This window comes from Haemaphysalis longicornis, unplaced genomic scaffold (genome assembly GCF_048455015.1).
Source record: "Haemaphysalis longicornis isolate Haplotype H1 unplaced genomic scaffold, Haemaphysalis longicornis Haplotype H1 scaffold_12, whole genome shotgun sequence".
Classification (NCBI taxonomy): domain Eukaryota; kingdom Metazoa; phylum Arthropoda; class Arachnida; order Ixodida; family Ixodidae; genus Haemaphysalis; species Haemaphysalis longicornis.
Window position 1 is genome coordinate 35,000,100 of NW_027526225.1, and position 23,644 is coordinate 35,023,743.

Genomic DNA, 23,644 nt, shown 5'->3' on the forward strand with positions numbered 1-23,644 from the left:
CCTCCCTCCCCCTGTTGAGAGGCGTTCTGAGAATGGCGTAAGACATTTCAGCCACTGTCTTGATGAACAAAGTCGGTAAAGAACTTTCAAATTGTCAAGAATTCGAGCACGTTGTGCGCCATGGGCGGGGCATGTTTTAAATTTGTGAGTCAATAGCAGACTAATAAAACTACCAATGCAAGAACCTGTTGTACGGTTCCATTATGGTCTCCAGTGACAACGCAATTTCCCCACCCTGCTTAGCTTTGGAAGAAATGGAAGAAATTACAGGGGGTGTTGTTTAAAGTTTCGTGTGTGGTTGTGTTCTACGGCACTTAAAGGGTTCACACAAAACTTCTGAATGCGGGTTCTTGCCCCATTTATATTCGCTGCGCGAAGCACATTCAATGTTTTGCCTCTTTTCAAAAAAACAGGAGAATAAAGCAGACGGCCTTTTTCCAGTAATTTTCTATGTTTTTTTTTCCTATTTAAACGTTTCTGCGAAGCCCGGGCAATGCTAGCACTCAACCCCACTAAAGAGTGACTTCGTTTAGGTAAAGCTGGCTGTCTAACTGCATTTCAGTGAAGTCTTACGACGACACTGATACGAAGTCACGTAAGAAAGCTTAGGCTGACTCCTAGAAAATTCGACGGATGAGGCCACAAGCTTTGTCCACTATTGCAGAATTTTAAAGATGTTTTTTTGCGTGCTTCAAGCCAATACGTTCAGCAACAATAAAAAGACCTCTCTTACGTGCCCTAATATCCCGCTAGGTTCGGTTACACAAACTTCAGGCACCGAGGGTTGAAGTGAAAGTGAATCAACCTCGTAAAAGTCGCGCTGCTGCGTCAGTCTTGTCTATATACTGTCTCAATGCGGTACAATATGTTTTGCTCCCCCCCCCCATCCCGATTTAACCTTCAGAAATAAAAAAAAGTCCGGCTTAAGCCAACCAGGATTTTTAACTTTCACGAGACAAACTATCTGATGCTCATTAGTGAAGAAGGCGAGTGAAATGCACAGAAGAAAAGCACACAAGAAGTACCAGTGGCCACCCCCACTGGCCAGAGCTTGACGGCCACTGACATCTGGAGAAAAGCTCGAGCGTATGCGGTTAAACACTTTCACAAGTAAAATGGGCCTTTCGTCATTATTTGTCGTTGTAAGCGTTATAATGACAAGATGGAACCTTGTTCAGTTTGAATGGAATAGCCTTCAGTAACTCACTCGGCTCTGTTCCAGCAGCGAAATACGTTTGTTTATACGAAAAAAAACGCCCGCAATAAAAACTCATATATTGCGCTACACAACGGAAGCAAAAACGCAATAGGAGGAGGACTTATAGTTTTCAGTGCGTTTCTTCACGTTATCGTTTAGGTGATACGATTAAACTGAACTAGACGCCCCCTACATTCAACCAGGGAAGTTTCTTGGTTATGGCTCCCGTCGGTGGCCGTAAATTGCACAAAGAAGATACGGTGACGTCATAGAGATTTGGCCGGAAAGTCGCTGCGGAGCCGCTAAAGCTTCGTCTGTTTTCCTACTGCCTCCGCTATTTCAAAGCTGGCGAGAGAGTTGGAAATATTTAACGCTGGACAAGGCACTATTCTTAATGAACCACACATGCATTTTGTCTTCATGGCCTCTTTCACCATTGTTTAAAATATACCCTTCTATGAACTCAGGTGGCAAACGAAACATGGAGTACCCATTTTGTGAGAGCAATTAACGAAACGTGGAGGTACGCTGTTTTCCTGAACGGGCTACGGATTGGCACGGACTACGAGGTTCGTGTATTGGTCGTGGATAAGGACGGGAACTACAGAGAAGACGGAGCTTCTTCTAGCCGCTTTCAAACAGCCTGCGGAAGTGAGTTGTCGTAGTGGATGGGCGATGGTTTTGAAGCTCACAATAACGCGTTATTTTTTTCAGCACCAACAATGCCCCCCCAGAACATCATGATTGACAGCAACAGCACCACTGAGATTCTGGTGAAGTGGAAAGTAAGTGTCTGAAAAGCGCAATTATGGTTGTCATAATTTCAGACCACAATTTTGTTTATTCTGAAACATTTTTCGGGCATATAAAAAAATACACCTTGTATACTGAAGCTTGGATATTACTTTCAGTATTTGATATTTTGTTCGTGTCAGGTAGGTTCATAGCGAAGGATTTTTTATCTTCTTTTTCTTTAAAAGCTGCTTTTCGGGGATTTTATCGCATTTTCTTTTGAGTAAGCTAGCTTCACAGAATGAACCTTCTATACATATAAAGAGAAGTGCCCGACTAACTGTCTGTCTGGCTGAATCATGAACGCCCAGCCAAATATGGCAGATTTAGAGACTTGAAATTTTGCGAGTACATTTGCTACACAGCGTATGGGCTCACTTAGGCGGGACTTTCGGAAATTGCACTCGAACCGAGGACAAGTGCGATATTGTTACCCTAAATTCGTGATTGTGTACGTCACGCGTTCACATGCCGAAGTGCTTTTAGCTATAAAAGATGCAAATATGAATTTGTATCCTTTGAGAACATTTAAAAAGTATTTTTAGGATGACGCACAAACCAACACTGTCAAGGTTCCATGGGATATGCTATGACATTTGGCTCCAGACTGTCGCGATGACGGAAACATTTAACATATTCATTCCACGCTTGGCAATCTCCACACAACATTACGCTTGTACATCATAACAACCACTGGTACCGGCGACTAGAAAGGCAATCTTTTCTGGCCGAACCCCCTTAGGGGCTGCTGCTGTCGCCTTCTCATGTAGTTGTCGTAAGCGTCGTCTCATGGAGTCATGGCGCTAAGACACCGGCAAACTCATTTACACCTCGCGCTAGAACGCAACGTGTACGAAAAAAAAACCCGGTATACTCGTTTGCGCCTCACGCTACAGAGCTTCGCGTTTCAAAGACAAGAGACTTTTACAGCAAAGCTGTATACGTCTACCACCCAGTGGTTTCGTCTGGGTTGGCAAAAGCGCCAAGGCGCCAAGAATACACTCATACACTGTATCCTTCGCTCCTGCATAGGTTTCACGTTAGTGGAGATGGTCCGGAATTTCCTTTCTTTGAATTGTGTTACATTTTAATAATGGTTATCGAGAAATTATTATCAGTCTTAAAAATTTTGTTAGCCCATTGCAAGCACAAAAGCACGCTGTGGCTGGAAGCCAACCGCATAAAACCTGCATGAAGCCGATACCCTTCACCAAAGAAAAGATACCCTAGTCCGGCACTTCATTAGTGACTGCTGGATTATGATTTCAGAGAGCATTGTCTTCACACAACAAAGACTTTGGTTCAGGTAATTGAAACTAATTATGTCAAACCCTTTCTTCGCGAAAGCATGTCAAATTAGTGTATCCTTTAACTGCAACCTGCCTTAATGCGCATGTGCATGATTCCGAACTTTTCTGAATACCTCCCGCTACTCAGTTTATCACCGTTTCCGCACTGAAAGACGAGGAGGGGGAGTTTTGTTGGCTGTTTCAATAAACATACATTTTCCACCTGAGCATGTTCGCAGCAATCGAGAAACGCGTATGTTACTCACTTACAGCAGGCCATCAAAAGTACACTGTTTGTGTATGTTATCGCCCTGCTTCCTCATCACCAGCTTTTGTTAATGAATTACACGAGGTTTTCAACATCATTCATCTCCGATTTTCTTCCTCTCCTTTGCTCTTTTTTGGTGACTTTAATTTCCCAGGCAGTGGCATGCTCCTTCTCCCTCTTCGTCACCATTTTCAAGCGAAGAAAGCGAATTCGTGCCACTGCTATCGACATTTTCACTTACCCACTTGGTTTCACTACGGCAGTAGAACGGACAATTGGCCTAGTTGGTAGCTGTTCAGCTTGAAGGTGGAAGCGCTCACACAACAGAGACAACAGTGGGAAAACAAAGACGACACTGCGCTAACTCGCTACTTTTTGTTTCTGAAAAGAAACACAAATAGGTATTTTTAAAATCTCATGTGGCACGTTCATCTCGCGCAAGATAATACCATGAAAGTCACTTTTTACAGTGGTTATATGCATACCGGTGTACACGCGAAAACTGAAGGGTAAGGGCATTAAAACCGCAAAACCATAACACATCAAGAAACTGCTACGATCGCAATGAGTGGAACAGATAAAAATATTCTTTGTCTGTTATAAAAATGGAAGGGGCACTAACACATATATCTCCGAACCTTTTAATGTGAAATGCTTCTATCAGCTCTCCAGTGGTTTTATCTCGATGCCGTGACAAAACTGTGGTATCGCAGAAGACAGGCGAACACCCATGCATGGTGCAGTCTTCCCGTAGTCGGCAGCTCTGCTTAGATTTTTCACCGTTTTCACCGCTTCAACTTCCATGTCCTTTTGAGTCCCCGTACTCCTAACCGTCGCCATCATCCACAGAGTAGAGATAATGCCATTTTTTGAAAGATTACTGAAAGCCAACTGTTCGTACTAACTAGGATATGTTTTCTTCCAAAGTACGCCGACTAACCGATAAGTACATCCCCTGGAGTTTCATTACTACTCATGCGCAATGCCCATGGTTCAACACACGCATCAAACGCCTCATGCAAAAAGAAACGTCGTTATCATTCTGCTAAAATTTTTCAGACCGATGCAAAATGGGCTGCCTACAGAGCTGCTTCTGACAGCTATGTGACGGCTCCCAAAGATGCTAAAAAAATTTCGTGTCGAATGAATTAACATTCATGCAAAAATCAACTGTGAAACAATAATAGCGCACTATTACCCGACGTCTAGTTGTTCCATCTCTCTTGTAGACATGTGTGGTGATTATTTTTTCAAGGTTAATGTGCAGGTATCCTTAACAAAACATTTGTAAGCAATTTTTCGCATACATCTTACAGCTTTTTGCCACACCTACCTCACAGCAATTATGTCCCAATGCCACCAGTGACCGTGGACTCTCCTGGCATTGCCGATGTTATAAACACTTTGGTTTCAGCCTCCACCGGGTTATGGCAGTGTTGACACTAATTTTTAAAAAATAGCACTGCGATGAGCTCAATCATCTTGGCCAAAACGTTTCAGTAATCACTCGATCGATCTCCGCGACCTCTTGAATTGAAAATCTGGAAGGTGGTTCCTATCTATAAATCCAAAAACAGGCATTCTCCTACTAACTATCGCCGGTTTTTCTCACTAGCATCTGCTGCAAACTTCTCGAAGATATCATATTTACAGACCTTGTAAACATTCTTCAATCAAAGTTATTTTTCAGTCCAGTGCAACAAGGGTTTGGTAAAACATATTCCTGCGAAACCCAGCTCATATCTTTCACTGAAAAATTCCACAATATCATGGACAGCTTACCTCAAGCTAACTGCATTTATTTATATTAATATAAAGCATTCGATAAGGTCTGTCATGAACTGCTACAATAAAAGATAAATAACCTCAACCATGATGAAAATGGGTTACAATGTATTGAATCCTTTCTGACCCAGCGCACTCAATTTTTTCTTGTAATGGCTTTCGTTCTTTTTTAATCGAAGTGCGCTCTGGGCCACCACAAGGAACCGTCCTTGAGCACCTCCTCTTTCGGATCTATATTAATTACCTTCCCTCCAATGTATGCTTTATTATTCATTTGTCTACAGACAATTGTGGGATTTTTTGTTAGAAAAATAGTTGGGATGACACTAGAATCCTTCAGTAGTATGTAACCACTGTTTCCAACTGGTGCCAAAGTTGGCTGATGATGATAACATTACATTAATAAATGTAATGTTATGCACGTATCCCGCAACGCTACGCATCGGTCCACTTACTGTCTTAACAACATAGCTTTAGAATCAGTTGTATCATATAATCACATTGGAGTTCACATTACAACTAACCTCAGCTGGTCAACACATATTGAACATATAAGCAGTGCTAAGATCATGTTAAAGTATTTACGGATGAATTTTTCTAGAGCCCCATGTTCAATAGAATTATCGCTTTACAAATAGCTAATACGAACCAGGTTAAAATAAGCAGCGTCGGTACAGGATCCAAGCCATGAAAATCTTATCGCTTCTCTCAAGCTTGTTCAAATTAATTCCGTTCGCTTTATCCTATCAAACTATGACCGCTTTATCCTATCAAACTATGACAGCATATCTTCAATGAAACGCAGCCTTCCTCTTCACTCTATATTATCACACAGGAAACTTTTTTGGTTAGCCATGCTGAACAAAATATATCATTCCCCCCTATGCAACTAGCTTTTACCACAGCCACTGTACATTCACCGCTAAATAGTGGTCTTTAACTTTCATCACACGAAATCTGCCACCAAGACATTTTTGGCACGCTCAACCCGAGAACGGAACCACATTCCAGCTGACATTGCGGCTATCACTGATAATCAATTGTCCCGTGATGCCCTAACCAGTAACGTGTATGCAGGAAATATCTGATGTTGCATCTCTAATTACGTGACCACATTGTTGCAATTATATAAATTTGTTTTGTCTTTCTTTCCCTTTTTATGCACAACACCTTGTTATAACCATGCTACTTTATTTTATATGCCTTTTTTGTATCACTTCCCTCTGTAATGCATTTGGCCTTACAAACAAACAAATAAAAATAGGCTCCACGCGCGCACCATTGGGCACGTCACGCTGCAGGCACCAAGTCATCACTGTGCACAGCCAGAACGCGCTGCCTGCCACATGACACTTATTCTACTACTTTTGTCGGTGGGAAGTGTACACAATGGACTCTCAACAGCCTACATCACCCGCAGCAGTGAAAGTATCCACACACACAATTGCAGCATATCTGTTCCGTAATCTAGCAGTAACGCTTTTTTTCTCTCAATAGATAGTAACGAGAGCTGGGTGTTCTACGTTTTTTTTTGAAAAGTAACAATTTTGGCACCGTGTTTAACTTCTTACGTGTGTGGGTCCTTGCTCCAATTCTTTTCAGAACCCCGTTCGAGAACAATGGCTCTGCTGGAGCGCCAGCGTCGTCCTCGAAATTGACGGAAATTCTCTGGAATTTAACCTCACACAGTCGGGATTTCCATCCGTAGAGCAGCACCGCATCCCAGTGAAGCCCTACACATCCGTCGGCATCCGCTTGGCGCTGAAGACGCCTAACAACAAGTACAGCCAGTGGACAACGAAGCAAACAGTGACTTCCGCCGAAGACGGTAACGTTATGCTTAATCCCTTAAATGTTTCGGACGAGCAGAATAAATCCTAGTTAAAGCGTCTCCAATATTGCGAAGCCTCGCATACAGTCACAGTACTGACGCGTTTTCGAATTGCGATGCGATTGGACGATGCCCACGATTGGAATTCAAACTAGTTTTCGTTAAAGTTTTGCGAAACAATATGTTTGCCATTTCAGGTTATCGTTGGTTAGGAAATCTTGATATCACAGGAATAGGCATACCGCCCTTCTGCAATGTTGTCGGCTGTAAAAGCGTCAGATAAGTTTACCAGCACCGCTCAAAATTCTGGCGTTTACCAGCCGATGCGTACGCAGTGGCTGGACCCCCTCTACGTCATGAGAGCGGCTCGACTGCGAGGCACTCCGCCAACACCTTGGGAGCTTGGCTGTTTGCACGTATGCGCACGAGGTCGAGAGTCACGTGATTCGTGCCCACCAGCAGTCCCTGCTTATGTCAATACCACGCCAACGAGAGCACGTCTTTGTCAGTTTCACAGCCTTCGGGCAACTCGCTCGTGGAGAAATAACGGTTGCCGCACAAAATAAAGAATTTAATATAGAAATGACTTCCTAAGTACGCAAAAACCAACTCCGAAAAAATAAAAACAAGCGCTATCGGGAATTATAACTTACGAATCGCTAAAAATACACATAGTCCATTTGACCTCCCACTCCGCCATAGGTACCTTTTCTTTGTCCATTGCCTGCTTGCGGCAAAACAAATCGTACTGTACGGTACACAATGTAAACGCCCCAGCCTCCAGTCGGCTGAAGTGATGTAGCTTCAATATTTTTAAATCGCGCAAGTAGATCCAGAAGGGGTGGCCACCCGGGTTCTCCCGGCATGATTTCATACAGTTCTCTTATAATAAACACAGCGTAAAATGAAATGTTCTCGCACTGTAGGAGCATCCGCGTTTGATATTGAACTGGTGTGCGAGTTTATGGAATGGAGAATAATTAAGCCCCATGAACATATCACAGGACACGCCCCGCCTTGTCCACTGGCAGAGAGAGAATGCCATAAGGCGTTGTTGGCAGATCTTTTTTCAAGCTCCGCCGCAGTATGTCCCATGGGGAACACCATATCCCAATAATGCAGAAAGATGTGCAAAATCACTGGAGATAAGCCATGAAAATGAAAGCATTACCCGAAGAACGCCCTGGCATTCCTTTCACTGTTTGGAACATTTTTTTCGGGACCTACCTCATAGAAATGACAATAAAAACGGAACAGGTAGACACACATCAATAATATCTTTGTTCAACCGCTTCCGCAGTAGCACGAGTAGTAGTACTAGCACTCGGTCATAGACGCAACGGTAATGTTGGATGGAAATGTAAGGTTTATATTGTATAGCCTATTTAGTTTATTCAGCGGTCCCAGTAGTTTAGATGGCTATTTCTTTAAAATCCAGCAAGCGTGCTTCATATTCCACCTAATATCTTATCTCTAGCGACTGGGAAGTGTTCAGTTTATAAAGGATGTCACATCTATCATGCAACATAATTTTGAAAAAGAGCATTGGCGTTACTCGAAGAAAATCTAGTGCATAATGCTTACAGTACAGTGGAATATCGACCACTAATATTCTCGTTATATTATCAGTTATTTATTTCCAATCAGTTATCGAAATCGAAATGTACTGTACTTATCACCAAAGGGTCAATAAAGCACTTGTAGGTACCCACATGAGCATCTACTGTGGTATCTTCAGCGACTACTTAAATGCATATTCATTTATTCTGGCTGATTAAGATACCCCCGAAAGTTGAAACAAATTGTGGTTGATTCCTCTGTCATAGGAATCGGTAAAATACGAAAGCGAATTGTGCAGCGAAATCTGCATCTGAGGATTATTTGCGGGTCGGGGGCTGTCTTGTGGGTGTGCTTTGCGCACGACGTCCTGCTGGAGGATCGCTTCTGCGAACGTGTACTGGCGTCCTTTCCGTGACGGATATGACGTCAATGAAATCTTGTTGTATCCCGGCATAAAACACTTTCGTCTTAAAATACGAACCCCCCCCCCAAAAAAAACTACCCTAAATATAAAGCACGTTTTTGTTCTAAAGGTTCTTTCCCCGGAAAAAGACCCTGTGTCAAAGGGTGCACCATTGACAGGCCGCTTGCGTCGTTTTACTGGCATCCTGTCCGTGATGGATATGACGTCACTCAAATGTTCGTGCATTCCAGAATAAAACTCCTTCGTGTAAAAGACCACGTGATAGTGCTCCCGCCCGGCTCATCAGGCAGAGAACTCAAATAAACTGATACAAAGCTACTGCTTGGCTTTTCACACGCCCGAATAGACAGCGCATCACCTTGATAATGCCATGGAATGGGTAGCAACCGAACGTTTCGCAGGGCGCGCGCGGGAGATAAGGTACAAAATCGTTCGCGATTACTTCTTCAATTCTTTAATTCATATCCTAATTTCTTCATTTCTGCATTTTGGCTAACTCAGAGGCAGCCTGTTTGGGTCACTGCTTTATGATGCAGGCGGGAGTGCCGTCATGTGGTATTTTTAAAATTTACGGTATTTCTTTATGTATGAGAATGAATGAGAACGCCATTAGTTTGTCGTTGAAACTACTGCAGTTGTATGACACTGTAAAGATCACGACAGTACTTCTCGAGTTCGATTATTATTACAATTAAATGATTCAATCTTATTACGGGAATAATACTGGTCGCAGCGCCATTGTACTGGAGACATTAACCCGTAGGTTTTGTTCGAGTCACGTCATTGCTCTTTTCCTAAATCCTGATGCATGATAGCTGGGACAACCTGTATGCGGAAAAAAAAACATTATTGAACTGCTTTTCATGAAATTCAATCGATGTGTCTTGTTTCACCAAGTGCCTAGCCACTTTGGAGCACTACATATTAAGATTGACCTGTACACAAGAACTGAATAAATGAATGAATGAATGAATGAATGAATGAATGAATGAATGAATAAGGTTCTCCTTGGGCAAAAAGCTATCGCAAATATGTTATCGTATTTTTGATGCTGTGTTTGTTCACTTAGCTCACAACGCGCTTCTCGCACCTTCTTTTTACGTTTTACAATAAAATTCCCGGTTGATCTCTATTGCTCAGTACCTATAGAGACTTCGCTGACTCTTCTCCCACATTTATTTGGCCCTATATTTTCTAGTAGTGTACCAGCCAGCGAAGTGTTCTATGTGCGCTTGTGGGGAGCTACTTTGACTTCATAGAATTTACTGAGGTTGCTGCAGTTGACAAACTCACAAACTATAAAAGGACATTCTTCAAACAAACAAATCGTGTCGTGGCTTAGATTCAACCTGGCGTGGTTTCAACTGAGAGTACAAACTGGTACAACCGGCGAGCGGCCGGCCGACTGACTTTGTCAGAGGGTCTACGAGTCGCCCAGTATCCCAGCGAAGCCAAGCCATTCAACTGAGCGTCATACGAAATGTCATCGGAAATTGGCAAAAATAATGCAGAGAAGAGTAGAGCCCTTTCGAATTGACGTTTCCACTAAATAAAGTTGCGTAAACGCACGGAGACTGGTCTGAACTAGGCCTATGACTCGAGACTTCAACTTGCGCAGGTAATGCCACGTAATTTGCAAATCACTTCACCGTGTCTTTTCGAAATGACGTTTCTACTAAATAAAGCTGCGTAAACGCACGGAGAGTGGTCTCAACAAGGCCTATGACTCGAGACTTCAATTTGCGCAGGTAATGCCACATTATTTGCAAATCACTTCACTGTCTCTAAAATTCCGTCGAGACCTGGGCTCCCATCATGCCAGGTTCCCATTACATAAGAATGCGCGGTGAACATGCATGCTGAGCTAGCAAATTTAGCTTTGATAGCGTCGCTCTTACATTACACAGGCACGATGATGATGGTGATGATGATGATGATTAATATTATTGCTATTGGTTTCCCCTTTGTATCGGGATGATGACATGTCATCTTACCAAAAAGGAATAATATACCTATATTTTATACTATTAGTTTAATACTAGCGCTGCTTAGGGCAGGCACAAAAAGCTTACTAGGCAAAAAATACTTTTTGCCTGTTAGAGGTGGTAACGGTCCAAGGCAATATTTCCCTCGGTGCTTTTCGTCCACAAGCATTCTAATCTTATTTTCGTCTACTCGACAGCCTCGAAGTTAACTTCCTCGGTGCTACCCTTAAATTCTAGTGCTTCTGGACGCCGAATATTTTCCTCATGTAGATTTGGAAGGCGGCGAAAACAGCGCGCTCACGCTGAAAGCATCCTGCAGATGCAAGCACACAAGGTGCAGGCAAAGGTGGGCTCCCGTATCCCCCCCGCGGAGAGCGGCAGAACTGCACGCCAATGTCGGTCTGCACAGTTCTCTCCGCCAGTGCCAAAAAACGTTTCAACGAGGCTGTCGAACCGCAGCAGGAACCGAACTGAAAACCAAAATTGAACTCTGATTTTGCCCGAACCAGACCTGAACCAAACACGAATTTTTTCCGCCATTTTGGAACGAGGTCGTATCGAAGTGACCATTCCGGTTACTTCGAGACGGTTACTTCGAGAAACCGAGACGGTTCTGGGAACGGTTAAAATGAACCATATATTATCGGTTAGGTCGTTTGAACGTCGACACTGTTGGGGTACCTGGAATTTGTAACCATTGCGGCGACGAACCTCTGACCAAATGCTAAACTAAAGTTGAAGAAAAAAAAAATTTTTGACTGATGACAGCCTTGATGCTATGAAATGTCCGTCTTAATGCACTTATTCTGCTGTTAATTTATTTCTAGCGTAACATTGACATTTTTCACTAAAGTGGGTAAATAGGTGCCTAGTGCAAATTCATCCAAGAATTTCGAATCAAGTATTTATATGAGGTAGGACTGTAAGAGGAAACTAGAATGAAAGAAAAAAGGATGCTCAACTGATCTGATGCGAAGGAAATGCGATAGCGTGCTTAAATACCTTCTCTCCTTTTGAAATACCGATATGCAAGCTTGACGTGCCAGTGACCGCTACCGCTGCTTGTAAATTCACTAAGCTACTACCTTTACAAGAACTAAAACCTATCGCTGTCACGTGTAGCTGAAGTGTCCTTAGCAAATTTCTATCGCAATTGTATCCCTATAATCAGTAAGCCATTAAGGTCTTTCCTTTCTTTTAGCCCGCCAGTTAGCATTTTGAAGGTGGGGGAAGAAAATCCCTCCAAATGCCACCAGGCAGTTTTAGATTTCTAGCACTGCTAATGCTCCAGAGTTAAAGATATAACGCCGTTAAAATTACAGGTACAGGAAAAGAGTAGCCGACCAATTGATTTTTATTTTAATGCGAAAGCTGTACTTGCCTCATTAAGCGAAAATACGCGCGTACGCACGCGCGCGCGTGCGTGTACTCATGCGTGTTTCTGCGTGTTTGTGAATGTGTGCATGTGCGTGTCCTGTGCTTGTGCGTGCGAGCGTGCGTTTGGGTGTGTGTGCCTGTGTGTGTGCGTGTGTGCGTGCGTGTGCGTGTGTGTGTGTGTGTGTGTGCGTGTGTGTGCGTGTGTGGGTGCTCTCGTGCCTATATCGGTGTGCTTGTGGTCGCGTGTGCATGTGAGCGTGCGTGAGTGTGCGTGCGTGTTTGCGCAGGTGTATGGTGACATTTGATGGTATCAAAAAGGATGGCATTCCGGCGGGCTCTGTGCTTTCCAGAATAGGCTGCCAAAGGATGCATTATGTAAACAAAGTACGGCCTGTCACTCTTCGGCGATTTTGAGGGGAGTACAAGGCGGCACCGCGGCGGCTACGTACAGGCATTGTTTCTTGCTTGTGCTCAAAAGTAACGTACTGCGGTCTATGAAATTACAGAGAAATGAGCCAAAAAAATTAAGCCTAACTGTAATAACGACATAAATAAATAATAAAAATAAACTTGCGGCCATAAAGAGTACTTCTTTTACGCTCACACACGTAAGCAGGCTTAAGTGTTCCTGCCAACCTATTGTTTCTCATCAGTTATCAACGTACTCGTTTGGCTCCCATGGGAAACATTATGCTGTGAATTGTACAGTCAAGTGAGCCACGTCAACGTTCACAGAAAAACCTACATTAGGAATTCTTTTTTATACATACCTGACAGAGTAACAGAGAAAAGAAAACGCCGCACCAAAAAAAAGAAAGACAAAAACACTACTGCTTTATTTCTCCGAACCCATTGAAACCATTTTGAACCTGTTCACACCGGTTAAAACCGGAACGGTAGGATGCTCGCTAACGAGCTCGGAACCGAACCCAAAAAGCTTAATCCCGAATCCAAACCTAAAACAAAAGAAAATCAGGTTTTACACTTTGGTATCAAGACTGCGCAAGCCTCGGCTCTAGGCTGATCGTGGCACGTGCCGCAAGATGCCCGCGGCGCCCGTCATTTCGTTCCTCAGCCCAGATACATCCTCCGTATTACCTCTAACAAAGGCCGCACCTGTACTTGGGGTACGACGACTTTTTCCCCTCCAGAAAGTGTCTTTCATTGCCTCTAATATCTTCGTTTATGTCTAATGCACGCTGAGCACACTTCTGGATTTCTGATGTGTAAAAAATGTGTTCTTTATTGCTGACAAATTATTTCAGTTCAAGAGAATCAAGCGCCACCAACAGAAGCAGTTTTGTTTTTAATGTTAGACACGTTTGGGATTTTGGGATAAGTTCCTAGTACAAAACAGGAGTGTAAGGGAAGGGCCGCATTCTTGTTGAATTTTTGTGGCGTGTGATGTCAATAAACATTAGTGGCTCTTATAAATAATGCCACCTTCTGCTGTCATGCCTACAGCTCCGGGTGCACCTTTCAACCTAACCCTCACGGAGCAGACAGAAGACAGCCTCAAGATTGAATGGGAACCGCCGATGCAAAGTAATGGACTCCTTCGCGAATACCAGGTAAACATCGCTGCCTTCTTTCGACAGTCCAGAGCGTATATGAGAAAGCCAATTGAAACTAGGGATTTGGTTGGCGTGATGCGCGTTTATTTTATTTCTGTCCTAATTCAAACTTCATAACTGAATGTAAGCCCCATTGGTGGAGTGGGGTGCAACGGCGTGTTAGAGATCGCGCACTATCCCAGAAAAATTGATTGATTGTAGGGTTTAACGCGCAGACGCAACGCAGGCGATGAGGCGCGCCGTAGTGGAGGGCTACGAATTAATTTTGACCACCTGGGGATCTTTACGTGCACCCGAAATCTCGTACACACGGGCGTTTTTGCTCTTCGCCTCCATCAGAAAAGCGGCCGCCGCTGCCGGGAATCGAACCCGCCACCCGGTGCTTAGCAGCGCAACGCCTAAGCCACTGAGCCAGTGCGAAGGGTAGGAAAATGCTACCAAAGAATTGGGTGGGACACACTCATATAAATATTTATTTCTCTGTTCCTTCTTCCGCAAGTGCAAGCAATACATCTATATGTAAACGTTACTCAAAATCTGAACTACTTGTTAGCACGCCATCTGATATTTATTGGCAGAAATAAACCCACAAATACCTGCACTGATTATTTTTGGTAAACGATCATGCCCTACATATCTCTTGCTTATAAGATCAAATACGCTTGAAACAGAAAACATTGTTACGAATCGGCCAGCAACACGTGTTTTCCCGCATCAGCGACCACGTGGGAATCGACCATGTGCGCCCGCGTGTCGGTGAATCGTACTTTCGTGTCTCGCCATGCCGGGTCAGTCACCTCGCTTTGCAATGTGCCTCCGGCGGCTGCCAGCGCCACACCCTTCAGGCACCTGCGCGTCGGAGAATCCCGCCCTGACCTTCCCGGCTCAGACGTTTCGCTATCGGCACGATCAGCAGTTGATAGCGCGACCCCGGCACCTTTCAAGGACACTCTCTCCCCCCCCCTCTCGGACGCCATGTGGGACGAAGCCATGGGTGACTCACTAACTAGGGACAGATTGTGTGCGTGTCTGTGATTTCGTGGCGTGTTACTCTTGGGGGCGTTTTTTGGGTATAAAAGAAGCAGCACAAACGCTGGTATTCATTCCTGTCTGAGCAGCGAATCCATGCGGTCGCTCTGCTCCTGTCCTGTATTGTAACCTCGCCCGTCGGGGCATTGTATGTTTTTTTGGCTTCGGCTCACCTCTCGCTATGAAGTAAACAGTTACGTTATCCTACTGCTCTGGACTTCTTCACGGCTGCAACACCGGCTGGCCGCTCGCTTCATACACGCTACCCATCGTATGTTGGAGGCCACGGAGAACGGATCGGGTGCCACCGCCCGGTCGCAACAACTGGTGGCAGCGGTGGGATGACAACTTCACCTGGAGCCAGCGGTGCGAGACCCAACACCACGGACGTCAAGGCGGCTTCGGACTTCGCAGAATTCACGGCGGTCAAGGGTGAGTGCGGGACTTTTCTTCACTGAGTTTTACCAGGCTTCTGAGGATAGCTGGTAGGGCGTCTGTTTTTGTCGCGTGGGTTATTCGCGCAAAACATTTTTTTTTTTGGAACAGTGGGAAAGCAGTACTCTAGACCGGCCATGAATTTGAAAGCGTTGAAAAAACCGCAGTTGTTGGATCTTGCAAAAGAGTTGCGCTTGGAGGTAACGGACGCGCTGAGAAAGCCAGAGCTGATAGAGGCTATACTCGCTGTTGGGGCTGACGATGACGAGCTGTCCGAGTGCATTGAGGCGATCAATGACAGGGAGACCGCTAAACGTCAGGCTGCAGAGGCTGAGCGCCAGCGTGAGGAACGCGAGAGGCAAAAACAGGAACGCGAAGATAGAAAGAGAGAACAGGAACGCGAGGAGAAGGAACGGGAGCGACAGCATGAGCGGGAAATGAAGCGTTTAGACGTCGAGGCGTCTCGACCTAGACATCAGAGTGGCAGCAGCGTTCAGTCTGCGGCGACTGAGCGACCTACGTTGCGAATGTGTGACCTAATGCGACCCTACAAGGTAGGAGAAGACATCGGTCTTTTTTTGGTCAACTTCGAGCGTACGTGTGAGAGGGCCCAGTTTAGCCGAGACTCATGGCCGCAAAAGCTGCTTACGCTTTTGCCAGGTGAGGCATCCGACGTGATGGCCCGCTTGCCAAAGGAGGAGGCGGAGGACTACCAGAGAGTCAAGTCAAGCCTCCTGCGTAAGTACAGGCTGTCAGCAGAGGCGTTTCGCCAGAAGTTCCGTGAAGCCGAGAAAGCTAGGGGCGAGTCGTACTCGGAGTTCGCCTACAAGCTGAAGGCAAATATGGAAGAGTGGCTCAAAGAGGCAGAAGCTTTCGGAGAGCACGACAAAGTAGTTGAGTGCTTCGGTCTTGAGCAGTTTTACCGCCGACTACCGGAAAACCTGAGACTCTGGGTGCAACATAGGCCAGGGGTAAGTACTGCGGATCAGGCAGCTCAACTAGCCGACGAGTTCGTCGCACGTCGAGGTGCGCAGGGGCCGACAGGCGGCCAAAATGACTTCAGGCCGAGGCCTGATAAGTCAGGGCCGAAAGGCAGAGCTCCCCAGGAAGACGGTGGAGCAAGGGAAGTCGTTGTCGTGGATAGAGAAACTGGCCACGATAACGAAGAGAGAGTAGCAGACGCTGCGGAGCAGCGCAGAAAGAAAGCTTTCGAAGCGCGCAGACAGGCTGCATGTTACAACTGCGGCGAGACGGGACATTTTGCTGCCAGTTGTAAGAAGGGAAAACTAGTATTTCACGTACTAGATCAGAGTGAGGACAGCAGGCAGTTTCTAGAGCCGTACGTATGGGAGCTAGTCGTCAATGGTAAACCGTGCCGAGTTCTTCGTGACTCCGCGGCGACGGTAGACATGGTGCACCCTTCGTACGTCGAACCGGATCAGCTAACTGGGCAGTATGTTTGGGTGAAGCCAGCCGTAGGTGCACGAAACGTTCGTCTGCCGATTGCTAAGGTCAGCATCGCAGGTCCGTTTGGTGAACTTGTGACGCAGGGAGCAGTATCCCCACAACTACTTCCGGAGTACAAGTACCTATTTTCGAACAGGTCGGATCAGCTGTTAAGGGAAAAGGGGTACAATTTTGAGAAACTGCCGAGGAAAGAACCAGCTGAGCTCGAGCAACGAAAGGGTCGCCACCTCTGTGAGGAATGGCGAAACTCAGACAGAAAGCGATGATTGGGCATTTCCAGAGGCTCGCGACGGAGGGCAGCGTAAGTACACTGTGTGTAAGGCCCCTACGGTGAGCGGAGATGTTTCGTCGCCATGTTCAAAGTGCGCTAGATCACGGGAACCCTTGAAAACGGTTGTCGCCCCGAACGCGCGCAGTTCGCGGGCAACTGAGCCGTCTTTTGAGACAGGGCAGCCTAGGTGTAGTGTGGTTCTGGCAGGAAGGAAGGAGAACGGAAACACGCTTCGGTCTTCGCGTGCCGAGGTTGTCGCTGAAAGCGCGAGGGACGACGAGGTAGTGACTGTTGGGAACTGCAAGGTGTTTAATGGGCTCGTCAGGCCCGTTTCACTCCCAGCTGATGCTCCCGTCGTTAGGACAACATCAGCTGAGCTAGTTGAGGTTCCGGTGTCGCCTGTGGCTGAACCGAAGTCTGGAACCGACCAACCTGGAGGAGTGAACGTAAACGCGTTCCGAGGTTCGTTTGCCAAACGCGTTCGTAAAAAGGCGAGCAACGAGGAGGTAGCAAAAACCTCAGCGCGTAATTGTGGCGCGTGTTTCAGAGCGAGCAAAGCTGTGAGCTCGCATCGCGTCAAGGGAACGCCGCCTAGAAGCAGTGCACGCCTAACGTATGAACGGGAGAAAATCCCGCTCGCTCCTCCGCGCGCTCGACCTTTGTCGAACAAAACGACCGGTGTCATTTCACGCGGTCACAGCAGCGTTGAGAGAACGGCTGCAACTAAAGTGCGATACAGAAAGGGAAAAGCTCAAGGCATTGACGAGAGCTCAAATCGCAGCTCTCGGCGCGAGAAGTGGCCTGTTGACGCCTGACTTTCTCAAATTTCTTTCTTTTCCCTGAAGCAGGTTTCGCCCTTTACGATTACGTTTTTTTTTTGTGTATGGGACATTTCCAATCACGCGAAATGTCACCTTTCAGGTTTCTGCACTTGTCTAAAGTACTGCTGGGCTAAAATATAACTAGTGTAGTTAGTTATTAGCGTATTTTTTCGCAACTAAAAGCCTGGTAGATCTTCAGTGTGGATTTGTCTTCGCACTTGCCGGCGATGCGGTTGTGTCTTCCTGTGTTGTTCTGTTGCTTGCCTGTCCAAGCCAGAGACGTTCTTGGAGAGCCACTACTCGTCCAGTGATCGGCCCTGTGAAGCTCCAGCACGGTGTCGTACAGCCCCGGCCTGGAGTCGAGCGTCTGCTGAGCACTTCACTGCGAAAGCATCCCTCCGGACAACGGTTGCAGACCCTTATCCATCGGGATCTCGGACCCCCGGCGGAGAAGCTGTTACGAATCGGCCAGCAACACGTGTTTTCCCGCATCAGCGACCACGTGGGAATCGACCATGTGCGCCCGCGTGTCGGTGAATCGTACTTTCGTGTCTCGCCATGCCGGGTCAGTCACCTCGCTTTGCAATGTGCCTCCGGCGGCTGCCAGCGCCACACCCTTCAGGCACCTGCGCGTCGGAGAATCCCGCCCTGACCTTCCCGGCTCAGACGTTTCGCTATCGGCACGATCAGCAGTTGATAGCGCGACCCCGGCACCTTTCAAGGACACTCTCCCCCCCCCCCCTCTCGGACGCCATGTGGGACGAAGCCATGGGTGACTCACTAACTAGGGACAGATTGTGTGCGTGTCTGTGATTTCGTGGCGTGTTACTCTTGGGGGCGTTTTTTGGGTATAAAAGAAGCAGCACAAACGCTGGTATTCATTCCTGTCTGAGCAGCGAATCCATGCGGTCGCTCTGCTCCTGTCCTGTATTGTAACCTCGCCCGTCGGGGCATTGTATGTTTTTTTGGCTTCGGCTCACCTCTCGCTATGAAGTAAACAGTTACGTTATCCTACTGCTCTGGACTTCTTCACGGCTGCAACACCGGCTGGCCGCTCGCTTCATACACGCTACCCATCGTATGTTGGAGGCCACGGAGAACGGATCGGGTGCCCCCGCCCGGTCGCAACAACATGCACAGAGTATCGATAAACAGGACTAGCGCCGTCCCGCTTAACCTTGTCTCTTGCCCATGTTTTAAGTCCTGCTCACTTGAGCATACTAAAAGAGCACAACCGGCTGCTTTGAAAAAAAACTGTTTTGCCCAGTAATAAGAAAGAAATCGCCTTTAATCTGTACTGAAGCCTTGAATTCTTCGTGATTTCTTATGTATACGCAACAGAACTTTCACCTCACCTTCTTAACGTAAAGGATCACACATGTACCGCGCAGCCGATACTGAATTTTTTCTGCCCCCAATGTAAACTTTGCTTAGCCAAAACGCCATAAACGCTAGAATAATGTTATGGGAACTGTCTATGACCCCACTGCTTGCTGTAAAATATTTCCTGCCAGTCACCTTTTCAAAAAGTTTGGTCAATTATATTGACATATTACATCCCGGTTAATGTTGCCTAAGGTTGTACCTATCAATAACGCCAAGGTTCACGAACAGGTATACTGGGCGATAACTTCCCATGATGCTGCGATTCCCAGCGTAAGCACTATTTATGAGCTGTAAATGACAATGCGTTAATATCCAGCTAAGCGCATGATACGACCTGATTCCGCTTTGTTTAAGGGCCTTGCAATCTTGCCATTAAAGAAGCTGTGCTTTGCGATCCGCCTTAACGCTTACGAGTGGCTTTGATCTTTGTACTACGCGTTGCTCCACAGCTCGTTCGTGCCGGTGGGGAATAGGAAAATAGGGGCGATGGTTAATTTCACCTTACTTTGGTTATACGACCGAGAGCGAGGACAAACACACACCGAACAAACGCAGCAAAACAGGGCCTGTTTTTATGCGTTCTTTGGATCCCTTCGTTTGTGACATCCTGGTGCGGGCGGCCATCTCTTCCTGCTGCCAAGCTTGAACTTATTATAGAACTCCTTGTGTTATGGAACTCGCCGTGCTGCGAAATGCCTGGAGCTATGGAACGCTACGTGAGGCGCTGATTTTCTGGGTGAGACGACAAAGCCGACCCTGGCCTTTTCACTGAAGTGGTAATTGAATGCTTCTGCCTTAAGATTTGCTCAGTGTTACACACCCAGCCAGAAGAACATACCAGGGTCACGCAGTTTGTATGTCTGCCGTGAGTCAGGTAGCTCGGCACACACACATAGAGAATAAACATTTATTGAGCGTATGTGCTGATGGCAGGACACTCCCCCGGCGGAGGGCATCCTTATTACGGGGTACTCATGCTGCGACTAGACGTACAGGCCCTCTTAACCAGTTGTTTCTGGTGTACAAGGTCTAGATCGACCATACAAGCCACACATTGCTCAAAAGGTGGAAAGGGGGGGGGAGGCGGGGGAGGTTGCGAGTTTGTTGGCCCTCTTATACCTGGCGGTACAGGGTGCCTTGCTGTGGACAAAAATTGCACAGGGCAGGGTACCGAGCGGGGTAGATGTAATGGGGGTGGGTGCCGTGCGGATAGAAATTTGTCTGCAATCTCCAAAGAGTTGTGGCTTCTTCTCTGGCTAACCGAGGTTGAGGTGGTAGGAATTTCCTTCTTCCAAGCCTATAATATTTCAGGGCGCCTGAATACAAGAGAAGTTGGTCCGTTTCGATGTCAGCGGAGAACATTGCGTCTCGGGGAATGGCCCGTTGTAGGTACGCGCGGGCAGCGGTGTGAGCCACCTCATTACCTTCGATGAATTTATGCCCAAGAACCCAGACGACTTCAATCTCAGGTAGCTATGCGATGGTTTTCAGAATGCGCAGTGTTGGTGTAGTGATGCGCCCCGCTGATAACTTCGACATGCCGCTTGCGAGTGAGTTAGGATTGTGATGAAGCCCTTGCTGGTCCTTGCAGCCAAAGCAATAGCAACTCCCTCTGCGGCTTCAGTTGACGTTGTACGTACAGTCACAGCTGCCATTTCCTGACCCGTCTCGTTAACAATGCAGACGACGTATCCTGGTTGATTTGGATACACGGCTGTGTCGCTGAATCTTGTTGTGGTATTTCCATACTTGGCATTCCATACTTAGCATTGCCTGACGAATCTTACTGCGACGCAGTAGGAAGAGTGTGCGTAGGCGGTGGCCACATAATCGGAAGTAGCGAAACGCGGCGTCTGCCCACACCAGTTTAACGCAAATACGCCGCAAAGCATTTCAATAACACTAAACGAAGCACAAAGCTCCATGGAGCACTTAATACTAATAAATACCGCATTCTTGCTTTTGCATAAAAACCATTAAGATGACTTTGGTGCCCTCACATTTTTTACTTGCCTGTTTGAACTGCCGCGGAACGCACTTGAAGAGAGAGAGAGAAAGCTCTTTATTAGAGGAGAAAGCCGAGAGTTTTGCCGGAATCGAACCACCGACATGCTACTCGGCGGGGGAATGGGTAGGGGAGGGTAGAAAAGGCCCTATAGATGCAGGGCAGAAGAAAGAGGTGTACCCACTTGGCAGACTGTAAACAAAGAAAGCCAGAGGAAAAATATCGCGAAAACCGAAAACCTCTTCTTTTTCCTCCATCAAATCATCCAATGGACTTCAGTGAAACACTCAAACACTGGTTCGTACACATTGCAACAAAGATGTATTTCTTATTCGGTTTCTGTGGTTCCACTAAGATTTGACGCAAAAAAATCGGGGCATTTATGCAATTCGATTCAGACAAACCTCCCCTGCTCCATTTGTTATCCTCAGTCATATCTAACGTGCTCATCTTGAATGCGCTTTGAACTTGGACTCACAAACGTTTCCCAGAGACGTACTCCGCCCACGATTGGTATTTCAGAATGCAAATAATGAAATAGGAAATCACGTTTACGATGATTGAGAACATATTGGGCCTAGAGGTTATAAGAAAACTACAGGAAGGAGAAAATGATGCAAAAAGGAAACAAAATGTTGATGAGGATAGTGGTATAAATGGTGGTATCTCACACGAAAGTGATCTGTCGCTCCAAGTCTCAGTATGTCTTCAGTGTCTGTGGAGGTGGTATTGCAGCAGCATGGACAGTGATCTTGCACGTACACGTGGTATCAAAAGTATGGGGAATGCGGTATCGCAAATGTACAGAAATGTCTTCTTCCGGAAACTGCCTGGCTGTATTTTTGTGCGCTTCATGGGGTACACCATAATTAAAAACCTCCTTGTAAACTAGTAACGGCTGTCAAGGTCAGTAAGACGAACATTTTTTGATGTTCACAAATCTTAGTTTTAATTACTTATGACAGCACCTGTACCAGCAGTAACACTAATGTCGGGGCTGTAGAGTTAGTGCCCACATAGGCAAAAGGTTTGTCGACAAACCTAACAAATGAAATGGTTTCTCGTTCACACCTCATAGGAATACACGGACGAATCATCTACAAAGTTTTTTCACTCTGTCTGCTTCTGACACGCAGGTGCACCAACGGATCGCTCACACGTTCATTGCTATGCTGCCGGAATCACGGCATTCTACGACCATTACACTGCCAGCTTCGCAGAAACCGGAGATTTATCTGCGAGGACTGTTTCCAGGATCTACGTATGAGGTCTGCACCAAGGCGAGCACAATCGCTGGCTTCGGAAAAGCCGCATGCGGCAACTTTAGCACCAAAGCTTCAGGTAATTAGTGTGTTATGGTTCCGAAGGAGGAAATGCTGCTCGTACCTTTAACATAGCAAGAAACTCCTGTTTGAAAGTCAAGTGATAAAAATATATTCGGGGGTTTATATTTCGCCTAATAAACATATGTGTGCTTCAGTGGCAAACGTCAGGTCCTAAAGTATTCCTGAAAAGCTCTAAACAGACGAAACATTCTGCCATGTGAATGAATAATTATTGGTCACGGCATGGCCAGACGCACATGTGTGGTTGGCCACACAAATACTTCTTCAGGTAGGCCAATGCCCTATACAAACACGTTGCCCACCGATTGAGGGCTACTCTTCCAGTGATTTGCCTTTATTTGACAGGATTCCTCAACAGTAGTTGAAGCCCTGGCAGTGTTTCAGTTCTGCCGTGGTAGATTTTGCTCCTTTGGTCGCCAAGGGGCTTAGGATGCATGTAGGAGATTTCGAGAATTTCGGATATCGCTGCGTGTGTTCAAGGTATTTTGGATATGTCTTATGCGTGAAATATTGAGACCGGTGGTTGAGCGGTGGCGGCGAACGTTGCACCTCGCTTAACCAACTTCGCTCAGAGCTACCATTTCTACGCCGAAGAGGCGTCCCATCGCCGCACCGATGCCGAGCCTTGAGGCTTCTACCACTAAACTTCTTCTGTCCGTCGGAAGGAAGACCTTTTTCGGAATTAACTTAGGCTTTTGACTATTGGCGGTGGACGTTTCGCTGGAGATTCCCGAAAAAAACTGTGGAGGCATGGACCAATCCGGGAAATATTGTCACGGGACCCATATGTGAAGAATGCCC

General features: G+C 46.3%; 1 protein-coding gene across 1 annotated transcript in view; it reads left to right on the forward strand.

Annotated features, from left to right (window-relative positions):
* LOC144161553 (receptor-type tyrosine-protein phosphatase mu-like) overlaps nucleotides 1-23,208 on the forward strand; it is a 60,798-nt gene extending 37,590 nt beyond the window's left edge. The window contains exons 5-10 of the mRNA XM_077692206.1: nucleotides 1,666-1,849; nucleotides 1,913-1,983; nucleotides 6,935-7,160; nucleotides 13,974-14,080; nucleotides 22,634-22,838; nucleotides 23,189-23,208. Coding sequence (XP_077548332.1) covers nucleotides 1,666-1,849; nucleotides 1,913-1,983; nucleotides 6,935-7,160; nucleotides 13,974-14,080; nucleotides 22,634-22,838; nucleotides 23,189-23,208 — 813 coding nt within the window. The remainder of the gene's footprint in view (nucleotides 1-1,665; nucleotides 1,850-1,912; nucleotides 1,984-6,934; nucleotides 7,161-13,973; nucleotides 14,081-22,633; nucleotides 22,839-23,188) is intronic.
* Nucleotides 23,209-23,644: the final 436 nt, after the last annotated feature.